Source organism: Lottia gigantea (assembly GCF_000327385.1).
Source record: "Lottia gigantea unplaced genomic scaffold LOTGIsca_13, whole genome shotgun sequence".
Lineage (NCBI taxonomy): Eukaryota > Metazoa > Mollusca > Gastropoda > Lottiidae > Lottia > Lottia gigantea.
This window is the reverse complement of record NW_008707425.1, coordinates 3,644,132-3,660,653: the sequence shown is the minus strand read 5'-3', so window position 1 is coordinate 3,660,653 and position 16,522 is coordinate 3,644,132. Positions and strand designations below refer to the sequence as shown.

Here is a 16,522-nt window from a genome sequence, read left to right as displayed (position 1 = left end):
TATGATGTAGAAGATTTAAATTTGGAACATGACATAGCATTCAGAATATCAATTAACGTATGCCAAAGAAAGAAGTGGCACATCCGGGTTAAATTACTCATAATTGACATTTTTGGCCAGCGGCATAAATCGCAAATCATACATTTGTTCAAAATGGAACTTTGCATACAATTACTTCGTCTGTTGAGCCAGGTTGTTTGAGAAGATCGATTTTTTCAGCTTTTTAGTTAAAAAAATATGAGAAAATACAGACTACAGTATTAATCCAATTTTGATTAAATTTGAAACGTATGTGTATGTTGATGGAATCTTGTTTATATGTAAATTTGATAACTACGAATAATTATGAAGATCTTAAATATGAGAAAATTCGTAAATTAGTCACTAAAGACTTGATTATCATTTCTGACAGCTGCCAATGAGCGTATGTTACATTGCCTGGCAAGCTATATTTTCAAACCATGTTATTAATATTAATTTTCTAGTTTTAAGTTATATTGAAACTTTTGTTTATATATGTTGATTTATATTTTAATTAAAATCCTCCATTCATAGTTGTTGATGTTGTTTTTAAACAGAAGTTACTTATCTACATGAACATTTTTGTCGACTTAAACACATAGTAACCTACATGGTATATTACTTTGCTGTCTATTTTCAGATATAAGCGCGATTCCGGATGTGTTTATTTACTTGAAGTATGATTTTTTTTTTATTATTAGGCCACAATTGATAAGCAATTTAATAGAAATACATGTATTGATAAAAGTTATTACGTTAAAAAAATTGAAGAAATTGGATTTTTTTCTTGTGAACTTGTGTTCTATTCCAAACATTAATAAATATGAAGTTTTTTAACAATTATCTTCGTTAAATGCAGTTAAAAGTGCTGGTTTAAATTAATTAAATCCTTTATTTCTCAATGTGTTGCTTATACGTTAAGTGGTCCTTTGACTCATATATATAATCTATCATGCATTGATGCAAATATATTCCCTGATAAATTCAAAGAAGCAATAGTGAGGTCTGACCCCAATAATTATAGACCAATATCTGTTTTATCTAGTGTATCTAAACCGCTTGAATATATTATTCAAAACATGTTACAAATTTTTTAAATGATAACCAATTACTTTATTCGCTACAGTCTGGTTTTAGATCTAATAGTTCTTGTCAAACAGCTCTCACTAATATAATTGAAAACGTTGAAGCAGTAAATAATAATCTTATGGTTGGTTCTATTTTCTTTGATGTTACAAAAGCGTTTGATTTGATGTCACATGACATAATTATTGAAAAACTAAAACTATACAATTTTTCGAATGAATTAATAACCTATCAAATCGTACCCAACAATGTTACGTCAATGGACCTCTTTCGTCTTCTTGATAAAAATAGACATGCTTACTAATAGTTAGCTTGACTTTAACAGTTATGGTTCAATATAACTTATACTTATACTTATTCAATAATTTTGTACTCTTTCATATTTATTTATACACATGCTATTTCACTAACAATTCTATTTTTGGCCTGAACTTAATCAATTTCAAAATCAAAAACTCTTAATGTCAGGGGATGAGTAACCATTTTAAAGCTGGCCTTGAGCAGGGATAAATCCGACATTACCTAAGATCATGAAAGAGAGTAGTGTTGGGTTGACTACTCGCAGCACTTGCATTGACTTGTGCCTTGCGTTTTTTCTTTCAAATTAATCACGTATAATGTATTTCGGTGCCTTTACATCTTGTAGTCATGTACTTGATCACGTTAGCATAAGCTTGTCCATCTCATAGACATGTACTTGTGTATATGTATGTTTCTGTATATATATATATATATATATATATATATATCGTTAAATAGTGATGGCTTGTACATCTTTTTGTGGTCATGATCATAGCAACATATAGTCTGTCCATTTAATACACATGTGTTACACAGGTTGTCTATCGAGGTATTGTGTATTTTTTTCATTCATCATATTGTGCCCGTGAGCCGAATGTTAGACTGCACCATTTCCTTGTGTTTTGGGTCTAATACTGACCAAATAAACGCCCAATTGTAGAGAAATATGTCTCCTGTGTATTCTAAAGGTTTTAACTAATATTACCAAGACATACAAAAATACCAACGCTAGGTCACACTGCTTAATTAACAATCACTAATCTCTTTTAATTAACCCTTTTAGAACAAATTCAGTTTGATGTATACCAAGTTTCATTAAAAATTTATCGCATCTACTAGACCCAGCGAAAATAAATCAAAGGTCTTAAACTTAAAACAAATATAACATAAAAGTATTTCCTTTACAAGACAGTAAATAAGCGTCTGGGTCACACAGGGAAAAAAAAATCTTTGTTTTCTTATCATCCCACTCTGACAGTAATTAAATAGATTGTAATGAGGTTTTCTAGCATTTTTATGTGTATCGGGGGACACCTTTGACATCGATGGCTACGAATTCTCTTGCTGGAGCTGCGTCATTTCTGATTAACTGCAGGAACTACGGGCATTGGATGAAGAATTGGAATGTCCCAAATACAAGTCAAAGGTGTCCCCGTTACACATAAAAAGGCTAGAAAACATCTTTATAGTTCCTTTAAGATTTTTAAAGTATAGCGTTTAGACTATGAATGATGCAGATTTGTACATTATCTTTGTACTTTATACATCGTGTAGAATATTTATGACTTTCTTTCATAAGAAAATTATTATGTAAATCAATTCCAAATAATTCTTAATATACTAAAGACTTGTGACTTGGATATTAAAAGCTTTCTGTCAGAATTGGAAATGGAATCATCTGTAACGTACCGGACTAGTCTAGAAGGCATTCCGGTCGATTCGTATGGAAAAGTGAATGCATCAAGTGAAGATGTCCAAATTTTGCAACAATTTGCTAAAAATTGGTAAACAAAAATATTGCTGTCCTAGCATATCTTTTCCCTTTTTCATACATATGATTAAAAAATCACTTCTTGCTCTTAACCTACTTTATGTTAGTTTTTGTTAGGCCGCGTGGAGTTGTGGACGTCTATTGTCGTTGCACTTATCCACCGGCCAGTTCACATTAACTTGTAACCCCCTTTGTCACCCTGTATATACGGGCCTGATTCCATTTTGGTTAGACTCATCGCATTATAATAAAGACAATTCTCTCTTTAAGAATAAAACCTTTAATTTTGAATACACGTTGAAGAAGCTAAATCACATTCTCGGATTGACTGGTCCCAAACTTTCCCCTGTGGACACGGTTGATCTGGATACAGTTTACCACTCACACAAGTGACATAAACGTCACAAGCACGACATGATTGGTAGTTACCATCCCTTTTATCCCGACAGTCGTATGTACATGGCCCATTCATCCTATCAAAGAAAATTGGTTAAAATTAACGTCAACTGGTTCAAAATTTTCGTTCCATTGCCCCATAACAATATTTCAGTGTGACATATGCTGCGTTTCGAGGAAGAATTCAGTAGTTCAATAAACGTGCATATTAATGCCAGATGGGCACATTTCCATAATAGAGTGCCATAGCTTTCATGGAATATTTTCCTATATAGACATGTTATGCGAGGACTCTTATAGCTTCAATTTGCACCGTTCCAAATTACTATTCGACTTCCTTTTTATGTACGGTATATCTAGAACAGTTTGTCAAGATCATGTCGTCACTATCGTATAACCATTTGGCATTGAAGGTAATTCTGATAGTCCCCCATAATCTGATAAGTCTTCCGGATGTTGATTTTGGATAAGAATGAATGGAACTCAAAGCCGCCACTTACCAACATGTTGAGGAAGGAGGAAAGGTACATTTCTTTCTATTATTATCCCATACTAGATCTTCATAGCAGGTACCATTATCATAGAGTCTACCTCTATCACATGTTATATATGTTTTACACGAATCACATGATTGATATACACCATTCTCTTTACCCCAACAGTTGATTACACAAGCTGAAATTGATGAATACTGCTATACTGTATACTTGTCTCATACCGATATTTCAGTCCATTTTGTTTCAAGCCGATATTTTAGTCCATATTGTTTCAAACCGGTATTTCAATCCGATATTTCAGTCCATATTGTTCCAAGCCGATGTTTCCTTCATATTGTTTTAAGCCGATATTTAAATCCATATTGTTTCTGGTCGATATAACATAATATACCAATATTACATTGTAAACTACATTATTCTATACCGACATTTAAGTGCAATTTGTCCCTATTGTCGATATTTCAGTGTAGGCTATATTGTACATGCCGTTATATCAGTATACATTGTCTTATACCAATATTTGTATACATTGTCTCATACCAATATTTGTATACATTGTCTCATACCAATATTTGTATACATTGTCTCATACCAATATTTGTATACATTATGCATACCAATATTTGTATACATTGTCTCATACCAATATTTGTATACATTATGCATACCAATATTTGTATACATTGTCCCATGCTAATATTTGTATACATTGTCTCATACCAATATTTGTATACATTGTCTCATACCAATATTTGTATACATTGTCTCATACCAATATTTGTATACATTGTCTCATACCAATATTTGTATACATTGTCTCATACCAATATTTGTATACATTATGCATACCAATATTTGTATACATTGTCTCATACCAATATTTGTATACATTGTCTCATACCAATATTTGTATACATTGTCTCATACCAATATTTGTATACATTGTCTCATACCAATATTTGTATACATTGTCTCATACCAATATTTGTATACATTATGCATACCAATATTTGTATACATTGTCTCATACCAATATTTGTATACATTGTCTCATACCAATATTTGTATACATTGTCTCATACCAATATTTGTATACATTATGCATACCAATATTTGTATACATTGTCTCATACCAATATTTGTATACATTATGCATACCAATATTTGTATACATTGTCCCATGCTAATATTTGTATACATTGTCCCAAACAGATATATCAGTATACATAGTACAATGCCGATATATCAGTAACCGCCACATTGTCTGTACCGATAATTCATTGTATTTGTAGGTTACATTTTTCCATACCAAAATTTCAGTGTTATCGTTCCACGTCAAGAGATATTTCAATGTAAGACTACGTTCTATATGGATATATTTCAGTGCATACTACACTGTTCAATACCGATGGATATGACAATGTACGCTATGATTTTCCAAGTAGATATTACAGTGCTGTGTAGAGAACTTGAAATCAATTGTATTGATATACAATGTATTTTGAGTAAATATTTTTATGGGGTCATGTTTCTTCACTTTCACTCATCAGTTGACGTATATTGGCTTTCTGAAACTATTCGAAGAAGCTTTTTAAATTGTCTTCTTTGAAAATGAAAACAAAAACATGTAGATATTCGATATTAAAGATTTAATTATTTAATTACCTGGTCCAGTACCCCATTTAGTCGGCGTTCTATAACTGTCGATATCGACCCTTTTGTACAGCGAAGACGCACTCACACATGTCAAAATCAAATATAAACCATACAGGACTGTCATTTAGAGCTGGAATCGATAAAACGTAACATATTCATATAAAGATTAAATATCATATACAAAATAAAGTCATCTTAACAATATCAAGCTATTACTAATTTCCTTCTTTATACCTTGACTGCAAAAACAAAAATTCTTCTATGGGATGAAGTATGTTCATAAAATTCATTTAGTCGTGTAATTTGTCGCTGAAATAGATGATATTAAAAGGGTAGGCTTCGCAAGCTTGCTTTATTTCCAGTTCTTCTTTGCAGCAGAAAATTTAAAATGTAGCCATTTAATTTGTTCACACCGATACTTCAACAACGGGATAGGTGTGCTATTTTTGGACCAATTATACACCAGTCTCAGAAACGGGATTTTTTTTTATTAAGCCAATCAGTAATAGTGTTCACACCTCACCGTCGACATTTGAGCCTTCAAATCCATGTGTTTCTACAATTATTCATGTTTGAAAGTCAAAAATACGAGTCGTCTTTTTTGAGACATTGCCATATATAGAAAATACATCACTTAGTTTGATATATATTTGTAGAAATTATGCGATTTCGTACATTTCTATTACTTCTGAAGACTATTTACATATATTGAAGTCTCAAATCAACACCCTAATGGCATCTATCCCTTTAACATTAACAATCAAATAACTAGTTAAACTCCTATAAACAATCACACTCAACCAATGACGATAGAATCGTGCTGCCAACCGTCTTGGTGGATTAAGATGATTGTAAGACCATGAATGCACTTATTCCAATGGTGATTTGTGGACAAAAGAAACTCAATATTGATCTCAATGATCTTAAAGTGATACTACGTCTTAGAATTAACATAAAATTTTAAAATTTTAAACATGGCCAATAAGAACATATATTCATCAGAAGATATACCTGGTGTCATAAATAACATAACAGGATTCTTATATAATCCGATAAATCTAAAAAACTTATTAATTATCCATAAATATGCAATTAACAATTGAAAAACGCTTAATATTAAGATTAAGTGTTTTTAAATAATTACTTAATTTTCCAATTTTCCAGATTCGACAGGGATTCTGTTGTAACTTATGAAACCATGTACGCTAACTGATCAATATAGACTAATATTAACCTTTTCGAGAACTTAAATTTTATGCTCATTCTAAGACGTAGTGTCACTTTAATATTTTTAAGACTGTAGTCCGAATAAATAAACAACAATTTAATATTTTAGAAATATTTTCTTGAAAACAATCGACACTTTGAATACTTTATTCCAGTTCGCTTGACAATTTCGATTTACTGTCAGAAAGGGAGAAAAGAATTTTAATGACCCTTAAAAGCTTTCAGATAATCCTGGGTCTTTCTTTTTAAACATTTTCTGCTTTGCTTCCTTATTAAGTGAAATGCTAAAAAAATATTCGGGGAGTAGTCTTCAGATCGATTAACGCGATCAGTGGCGGGGGCAAAGGATGGGAGGGGGGGGGGGGGGTGGTGGTTACCCTCAGGTATTTCGCCGTAAACCTGGCTCCGACTCTCGACGCGACCAATAAAACTTTGCGAAGTAATGTCCGATCAAATTAGTCAATATAACTTTTTACAAAGTATCATAGCATATCAAAAGAATTAAAATGATTCATAAAGCCTTCACAAGTAGACCTAGAACCTAGAACCATTGTACTAAGTCCGTATACTTTTTAATTTTTTGTTTTACTTCCTTATTAAGTGCTATTTTCAATGAAATCAATATAAAATAGCCCAGGAAGTAGTCTGTATATATTTATTCCGCTTGGTTTGGAACAGATCGATCGTCTTCTCGAAAACAATGGCTTTTTTGCCAAGTATTGTCAAACAAAATTGGTCAATAATACAATACAATCTGATTAAATCCATCATGTCAAAACTTTTTTGTTAGACGAGCTAAACTTCGAAAACGAAATAGTTTGTGAAAACAGTCGACTTGACAAATTCTGCTTTCATATTGTCTGTTTCTTCTTTAAAATTTTTAAAACAGAAATTGTGAAATATTAAGAAATAATGTAAGACAATTATGAACAATTTTCAAAAACATACAAATAATGGTTTCCAGCCTAAGAAAACTTACGAGGCACTGCAATTATAAACAGAATAAATACTATAATAAATACAATACAAATCAATTTAATGCCCGTTAATGGAAATATTAAATATGTTCAATCCATAGTTAGTGCTAGTTCACCCATTATTAATTATACATATTGCTGGTTGCTTGATACAGATGCACCATTTCACGTACATGGAAGTAGCACAATTAATATAGACCTCGATAGAACATTCCTTACTGATTGCTGTTAAAGTTTCAGGTCCGTCGTGGGTATTCTTTCCGAGAGTGGTTGCAGGTACTACTTTCGAGGAGAAATGCTTCCAGTGAAGGTGTGTTAATGAAATCTTAGAAACTTGCAAAGTTAGATTAAATGACAATTCGGACAACAATTATTGATGGTTGATTGCAGAAAAGGAATGTATGCATGGGTGATGGAATAATTATTCAAGTGATGACTTTATGTAGCAGGCCTTGTTACTTGTACATCGGTATAGCAATGGGAATTTGAGACGATTTCTACTTCTTTGAAGTTGGCAGCAGTGATATTCGGGGAGAAACTGAAATTGATAAAACTCCAGATAGGTTACTACAAATACGTATAAAGACATATTACGAAATTCAGTATCGACCAGAGATTGAAGAGTCTGTGTTTAGTATATTGATGATTATTTCCAGTCGCTTATAGATTTAGCAAGAACCTTTTCCGTTGAACATACAATAGAGACAGATAATATCCTTTAAAGGTATACTACCTCTTAGGATGACAAAATTTTTTTTTTTTTTAACTTAATTAAAATGAGTCATCAGTGGATTTACCATAACTATACAAAGGTATCCCTTTAAAATCAAATAAATCCATAAAACTAAGTAATAATTCATTACACAAATACAATTTTAAACATTCTAAGGATCATTGATTTAAACAGTATTTTATTTCTATTATAATTATAATATGTACAAAGTGAAAATAGGGATTCAGAAACCTACGCTAATCCGTCAGTGAAAAGTATTCAACCATGTACAATAAGTAATGGAGTGGTGTATCGGGTGTTCTTTTTTGATTTTTATTTGTAGTTTTGTATATATACTGTTACATTGTGATAGCTGATACTTCTTTTGTGTCCATCGTAGTATTGTATATTTCAGTTAAACTTACTGAATTAACACCTTGCAGCCTGTTTTATTCCAGATGTTGCTGAAATTATGACGTCAAAGCCTAAATCATAAAAGAATAGGGTTAACCACCTATAGAACCATCCATGAAAAACATATGACAGATTTCTAGATTATAGAATGAGTATATTCTTAGAAAAAAACAGTCCGACAATTCTTTGACAAGAGGGATGATATATTAAAATTATTCAATGGAATGAATTTATAGATTTTAATGGCCGGAATTGTAATAATGGAAAAAAAAATCCACACAAGTTAAACTGGTTTTGACGGAAATAAGTTTAGATTTTCAACTCAAATGACAAAAATTCATCTAAACATCACATCTACAACTGTCTTGTCTTGAAGTGAATTGAATAAACAATATTTTATGAAAAAAGTTTAACAAAGAAAGAGTTGAAAAAGCTAATATTTGTTATCTTGAAAATCGTCTGTCTGGTAAATTATTCCAGAGCTTTTTGTATTTCTTCATGTTATCTCGATGCTTCAGAAGATTTTTAATGATATCTTCACGAGATCATGAGAAACAAACTCAAGACCACTGTCTCGAGAGACAGACTCTTCCTCAAGATAATTTGTAATATGATTTTACTGCTTATGGCCCTGTCACACCTTGACGATTATTGAAATTGGCACTTTTTCACGAAGAAATTCGGTTTTCCCCAAAAAAATATTCGGACTTCTTCAAAAAAAAATTCGGACTTTTTCAAGAAGATATTTGAAAATGTTTACTAAGAAATTTGTACTTCTTCAAGAAGAAATTTGCAAATCTTTACAAAGAAATTTGCACTTCAAGGAACTAGAGATCTGTTCAGTACATTTTCCACAGATTGTGTCTACCTCAATAGATTTAAAGACTTGTAAAATTTTTACCATACATACCTTTAAAATTCTTGTTTTCGTGGAAAATTAAGTATATTTAGCACATTATTGTAGAAGTAGAGGAAATGTAAATCCGAGACCGTCTAAACTAAACGCCGTCTACCTGGTAACAATTTGTAACAAATTGAGTTTCGATTAAATAAATACGGCGATGTATCGTTCTAGTAGTGACATCTTGATATTTAAACTTTTATTACTTATCAAGACGTATCTAACTATATATTTGACTGTAGTGTAGACCAATGTTATTATCAGTGCGTGCTGAGATTAGTCCAGTCTCTTTCTCAAAGAAAATTTAAATATCGTAAGACTACTTTTGTTTGATCTCTCTCGTACAGTACTTGTGATAAATCTCTTTTTGGGCTAGAAATTGAGTTATCAAATTTCACGAAAAGTAACTCTTTCTTTCTCGAAGGGAATGTAAATGAAGCAAATAAAACCATCTGAACCTGCGCATATGTCCATGTCAGTTTTAGGAGGTGGCCATGAAATTTTACTTCTCAGAAGCTCTTGAATCGGGTACCTTTTCTTCGTACAGTTTCATATAAAATAGTGAGTTTCTGTAAATTTGAACCATTATGTTGAATAATTATATCAATATTGTGTGAAATTAAGAAGAAAAAAAAAAACAACTTTTTTGGCAAGCTACAAAATCAAGACTTCGTGCTTGTTGTCCTCTTTCCTAATTCAGTGTTACATCAATACCCTGTTACAGAAAAGCTGGATTTTCCTTGCTAAATCGCACCAAACAGATCAAATTAGATATGGATATCGAAGACAATGTTTAATGTTAATGGTAATAATAAACTAATTAATAATTAAATGATATCAGTTGAAATCATAATAATCTAGCTAGATAATATCACAATACTTACTCTCACTGTCTTAGCTGCTATCTCCGCTAAGATGGAACTTTTTATGTTTCGTCAAAATCGTTTAGAGTACCCACGCTCTTTCAGTTTTGAGAAAACAATCATACATGCTTGGTCGGAATCTAAGGGAACTTGCGACTGACAGAATCAGAGAGCAACTGTGTTTTCAACGACTACGAATTCATTTAGCTAAATATACTCGAGTCTTTTAATGTCATTGTGTTACACACTAATGATGTGTTCTCAATCTTTGAGTGTGGAACTAGGCTGTTGAGGGAGTTTCTAACTTTTGTAGGAAAAGAATTTACCTTTCGATATTGTTTCAGGTCTTTTGGTGTATGCGATGGACGAATAAGAGCCACAAGTATAAAGCCAACCCAGTCAATTTGGGAATCCCAGGGGACATTATAATTAGCTCGAAAGAAAAATAATACAATTTACAATGATTTGAATGTCCATATTTTTTTGAGGTTGAAGGGGTTCAAATGATTGCTCTGGGGTGTGGGGGAATCACTACACTTAATTAACACCGAGTCTTCGAGTATAATTATAAGTATAATGTATAACAGAATTAAGTTATAAAAGAATTAAGTATAATGTATAACAGAATAAAGTTATAAAAGAATTAAGTATAATGTATAACAGAATTAAGTATAATGTATAACAGAATAAAGTTATGAAATAATTAAGTATAATGTATAAGAGAATAAAGTTATAAAAGAATTAAGTATAATGTATAACAGAATTAAGTATAATGTATAACAGAATAAAGTTATAAAAGAATTAAGTAAAATGTATAACAGAATAAAGTTATGAAAGAATTAAGTATAATGTATAACGGAATTACGTTATAAAATAATGAGTATAATGTATAAAAGAATTAAGTTATGAAAGAATTAAGTATAATGTATAACAGAATTACTTTATAAAAGAATGAGTATAATGTATAACAGAATTAAGTACAATTTATAACAGAATTACGTTATAAAAAAATGAGTATAATGTGTAACAGAATTAAGTATATTGTATAACAGAATAAAGTATATTGTATAACAGAACTAAGAATATTATATAACAGAATTAAGTATATTGTACAACAGAATTAGGTATATTGTACAACAAAATTAAGTATAATATACAACAGAATTAAGTATAATGTATAAAAGTATTTACAGCTGAATTAAATTAATTTATTACATATCCCAACAGAATTTGATAAAATATATAGTATTGAAGATAGTATCTAACATACCACATGCTTTAAAACATACATGAAACAAACTAGCAATTGTTTCTGAGTCTCACAAGAACCTTTGTAATATTTCAGCTCGATGGTTTAGACGCTTGCTCGCTGACCTGAAGGTCTATGTGGGGAGGAGTAAAACTTGATGTTCAAAGAAACAGAATTTAGTGGATAAAACACAATACACATTATGAGCGTCCAAGTTGGAATGATTAGATACACGCTTGTCTTTCTTCAATTTGGAATCTCATATATAATTTCCACCTGATGGTGACATTGTAAATTGTTGAAACGTTGTGTAAAATTAAACAAGGTGTATTAAACCGTAAATACCACCAGAATTTGACAATTTAAAGAACCCAATCTAATAGTTGCAAGTGTTAGATTCGAAGTTACAATTACGTATTTTTTGATCCCACTTCAGATTACTGTAACAAGGTTGAGAGATAAGGTTTCCATTTGAACAGCTAACATAATGATCACACCCACCACACGATTGGTACGTTCCCCCGGGTATATGACCACAGGTGGCTACGCATGCTCGGTGATCGATGATAAGATTTTCTACTTCCGCTAGAGAGAGAGTCTGTGATGCAACTAATTCATTGACTAGAACAAAAGAACCGTCGCCTTGTGGTACCGACCTTTCTACAAACGTGTACGATGATGTTGTGGTAGTTGTTGGGACTGTGGTTGTGGGCGTAGTTGATGTTGTATCTGTGACCATCTGCCATGTCTCTGAAAGATCGAAGCATATGGAAATAGGAAATAAATTAAATGACTTGCACAAAAAGCGGTATATTTTGTATACTGGATACCTGCCATTTCCATCATAAACCAAATAAAGTATCGTGTCCAACTAGCTAACAGATTGTAACAGACGCGACCATTGATCCCTAGTGTAGTATGACACCAATTTTGGGATTTTTGAACAAAATAGCCATACGGTGTACAAATTACTTGTTCAATATATTCTATGTTTTATAGTTACACGAATGGAAGAACTCTCACATTTGGTCAAATGTTATGTATCGAAAATGACCCAACCAAATAACCTAATCAGGTTTAGTCAAAGACAATGAATTCAAACTGTCTTACAACTAAAGTTTAAAATTCAATATCAAAAACGGCTTTAATTATATTAAAGTATAAGGCTATTTATATCTATGTATCTTAATTTGTTTTAAAAGGTTTAATTGTAAATTGTTATTTAATCAGTTTGATCTAGTTTTGGTGTTTGGCTATATAATTGATCGATATTATTAGTTGAAACCTTCATAACAAGTTGAATGCATATTTTCTACAATTTGGCGTTTATTTAGTTTTCTACCAGCTTCGAAAATGCATAATGAACTTAAAAGTTAAACAGTTTACGTAAACTTAAAAAAATTAACGGCTGGATTTTTTAGTTAAAACTTTCAGATAAGTTAAGGGATACATTTCTCGAGATTTTGATGTTTCGACCTACACAATAAAAAACGGAATGCCTTTTTAAGTAATGAAATTTATTTCCTTATGTAATTTAATTTGTTAATCAATTAGTTTGCTTAATTGACACTAAAAAATAAGGAAACCCATCTTTAATAAACAAAATTGATTATTTAAGCTGTCAAAAAAAACCGCATATATAAAGGTCTTACATGGAAATAATACACACAAACTTAGTTCACAACAATTTGAGAAGTTGTGATTGAATTTTTAAAAAGGCTATTATATTTCAACTAAGCCTTCAAATTGCATTTATTGACTGTATGTACATGTATACCAAATTTATGTATGTTTTAAATTTGAAGCAGTCAAATCACAAGATAGTTGACGTTGAAAATTTCACTGAAGTCAAATTGAGAGATCCAAATATTATGATACCAACCTGTATGACACGCTGTCTCTCCTGGTTTAATTATAACACAGTATGTTTCATCTGGACAGGTATGATGAGAACAGTCTCCTGCTAATCTCTAGAAAATAATAATACAATTAATCATGATACACAATAAGGAAAGTTTAATCAAAATTAGACCAAACTTTCGTATCCTTTTTTTTTATTAGCTTTAATTTATAATTTAGTCACTTCACTTAGAATCTAAAGACGGGTCTCTTGAACATTGTCTTCCCTATCGGTCAATCTTTAGACCATAACTGAATTGGCGACAAGATATTTAGTCTTTGGGAATTGGGTAAGTAGAACTTACAGAAAATTGGGCAACAAGATATTTGGTTTTTGAGAATTGGGTAACTAGAAATTACAGAAAATTGGGCAACAAGATATTTGGTCTTTGGGAATCGGGTAAATAGAAATAACAGAAAATTGGGCAACAAGATATTTGGTTTTTGGGAATTCAGTAAGTAGAAATTACAGAAAATTGGGCATCAAGATATTTGGTCTTTGGGAATTGGGTAACTAGAAATTACAGAAAATTGGGCAACAAGATATTTGGTCTTTGGGAATTGGGTAACTAGAAATTACAGAAAATTGGGCAACAAGATATTTGGTCTTTGAGAATTCGGTAACTAGAAATTACAGAAAATTCGACAAGCAGACTTTATATTAATGGAAAAAAGACATTTGGTGACAGCGAAATTAGCAAGCAGGCATTCAGTCATGGGGAATTTGATAGCAGAAATTTGCTTAGAGGGAATTTGGCCAGCACAAATTAAAAACAGGGATTTTGATCCTCAAGCATTTGATCACAATATTACAGGTTAATTTACTTAAAAAAAAAATTGGTCATAGTTATTTGTAAAATAGATAATTGGTAATAGTAATGATGCCTGACGGATTGGTCACAGTTATTGTGCCAAGTGGAAAATTGGTCAAAATACAGATTGTACACAATAGAATTATGGAGGTGATTTGATCAAAGTTATCATGAATCTAGCTAGCCTAATACTGTCTTTAATACATAATAAACCCCTACCTAAGTCTTAAATTGATCTGACAAATAAATATACTATTCGCAACATTAATTATAAACGATAGCGATTTATTCAAAAGGTAAAATAGATGATGACTTGTTATCCTTAATATAAATCAATGGTTTGTAAAGATATTTTATTCGCTTGATTTCAGTTTCAATTACCTGAATTATTTAAAATGATATAGAAACATAAAATAATAGCTTATAATAATTGATTGGCTAATTGGTCGCTTCCCTCCCCTTGAGAGATAGAAAGTGCTTTCACTTAATTTATCTTCTATGACATATTGTATAGAACAAAATAGCCTGTATTGATGTACTATTTCTAAATGTGCAAAAGTTGTTGTTAAATTCCAATGTGGCAACTTATGTACCACTGAAGAAATGTCACTGTAAGTCAACAAAACACTTGAGGGAAATATTTTTTTTTTTTTAAACTGTCCCATATGGTAATGTATTTCTGCACACTATAGCCTGCTACCTACAATAACAAAATATTTGCACTATTTCAGGTTTTGTTTTAATACATCTACCCTACCAATGCAATTCTTCGAGGGATACCTTCCTTAAAAAACGGAAATTTGGAGAGGAAGCAATCTTCACCTTACTGAGCTACCACACCCCTTCCTCCAAGATAGAGTGTGGTATTGTTTCTGTAATTGTATCGGTCATGATAATAATTTGTGAATAGTCTATGTTTTATTTTTACAGCAATAAACTAATGTTTTAAATCATATACACAGCTGTGGATGACAATGACATCAAACATAATGAAGCTCAACTCTAATGAAACTGTAGATGTATAGCTCCTCCGTCTGGACATGATGGTCATGCGCTCACTCTTATGTTCATGCAAGATCATCATTTTCGTAGGTCAATCGTACCTTGTTAAAAACTGGTTTTAATCTGCTAAGATGATCAGTAATAGTGTTTACAGCTTACCGCCGAAATTTTAGCTTCAAATCCAAATGCGTCGATAATAATCCGTGTTTGAAAATACATTTTTCAAGACTCCGCCATAATCATCACATAGAACAGTTAAGGAATGGATAATCGAAAATTATCCGTAAACCATATTTCCAATTATAGACGTTATCAACAAGACGATTTTCGCGTACCCCAATTACAAATTTGTGGTATTTTTGAAGGAATTATGCGATTTTCAGTTCTGGTACTTCTGAAGATCATTTACAATTTATTCAAGGCCAAAATCAACCCTCGAATATGCCACCAGAAGGACTTTAAAATTTCTGAACTATCACTCTTAAAGCATATATTTTATAAAGTTCTTTCTAACCTCCCTAACCCTTCATCCAAAAATATAACATGTCTTCAGATAAAGCCCGCTCTGCTGGATCCGGCCATTAAATCAATAAAATAAGCTACAGTTATCTACAGTTATATTGATGATATTGATAACAACCACAACGAATTTCAACAATTTAGATGCAATATCGTATTCGTAATTGTGTGTTCCCTCTTAGGCAGTTGCAAAAGAATGGACAAGGTCATTGTTTATGTTCCGGGTCACAAGACCACATGTTCCATGTATGAGGCCACAACCTCGAGAGTCCATATTATGGGAACAGGCTCTAAGCAAACAAAGGTTCATTGTCTTTGTGGTCCACGAGATCACAAGGGAACAGCCTTTGGATACTGCGGCTATTAGACATTAACCTATAGAAGATATCTATACAGTATACAGTCGACCTATTATGAATCATTGATGTAAATTGTTTCGAATTTGTTTTGTTTTCATTTAAACAATAAGTGGTTGAGACATTTATTTCATTGTGGAGGT

At 31.6% G+C, this 16,522-nt stretch overlaps 2 protein-coding genes across 2 annotated transcripts; both read right to left on the bottom strand.

Annotated features, from left to right (window-relative positions):
* Positions 1-3,179: 3,179 nt before the first annotated feature.
* LOTGIDRAFT_157323 (hypothetical protein) lies at positions 3,180-5,572 on the bottom strand (the record flags this gene model as incomplete). Its single annotated transcript, XM_009049081.1, has 3 exons — positions 3,180-3,372; positions 3,796-3,970; positions 5,458-5,572. 3 exons carry the CDS (start codon positions 5,570-5,572, stop codon positions 3,180-3,182), a joined length of 483 nt encoding a protein of 160 aa, XP_009047329.1.
* A 4,383-nt stretch (positions 5,573-9,955) lies between these two features.
* Positions 9,956-15,723, bottom strand: LOTGIDRAFT_157322 (hypothetical protein; the record flags this gene model as incomplete). The annotated part of the gene is made up of 5 exons (XM_009049080.1): positions 9,956-10,051; positions 10,869-10,975; positions 12,293-12,541; positions 13,674-13,761; positions 15,664-15,723. 5 exons carry the CDS (start codon positions 15,721-15,723, stop codon positions 9,956-9,958), a joined length of 600 nt encoding a protein of 199 aa, XP_009047328.1.
* Positions 15,724-16,522: the final 799 nt, after the last annotated feature.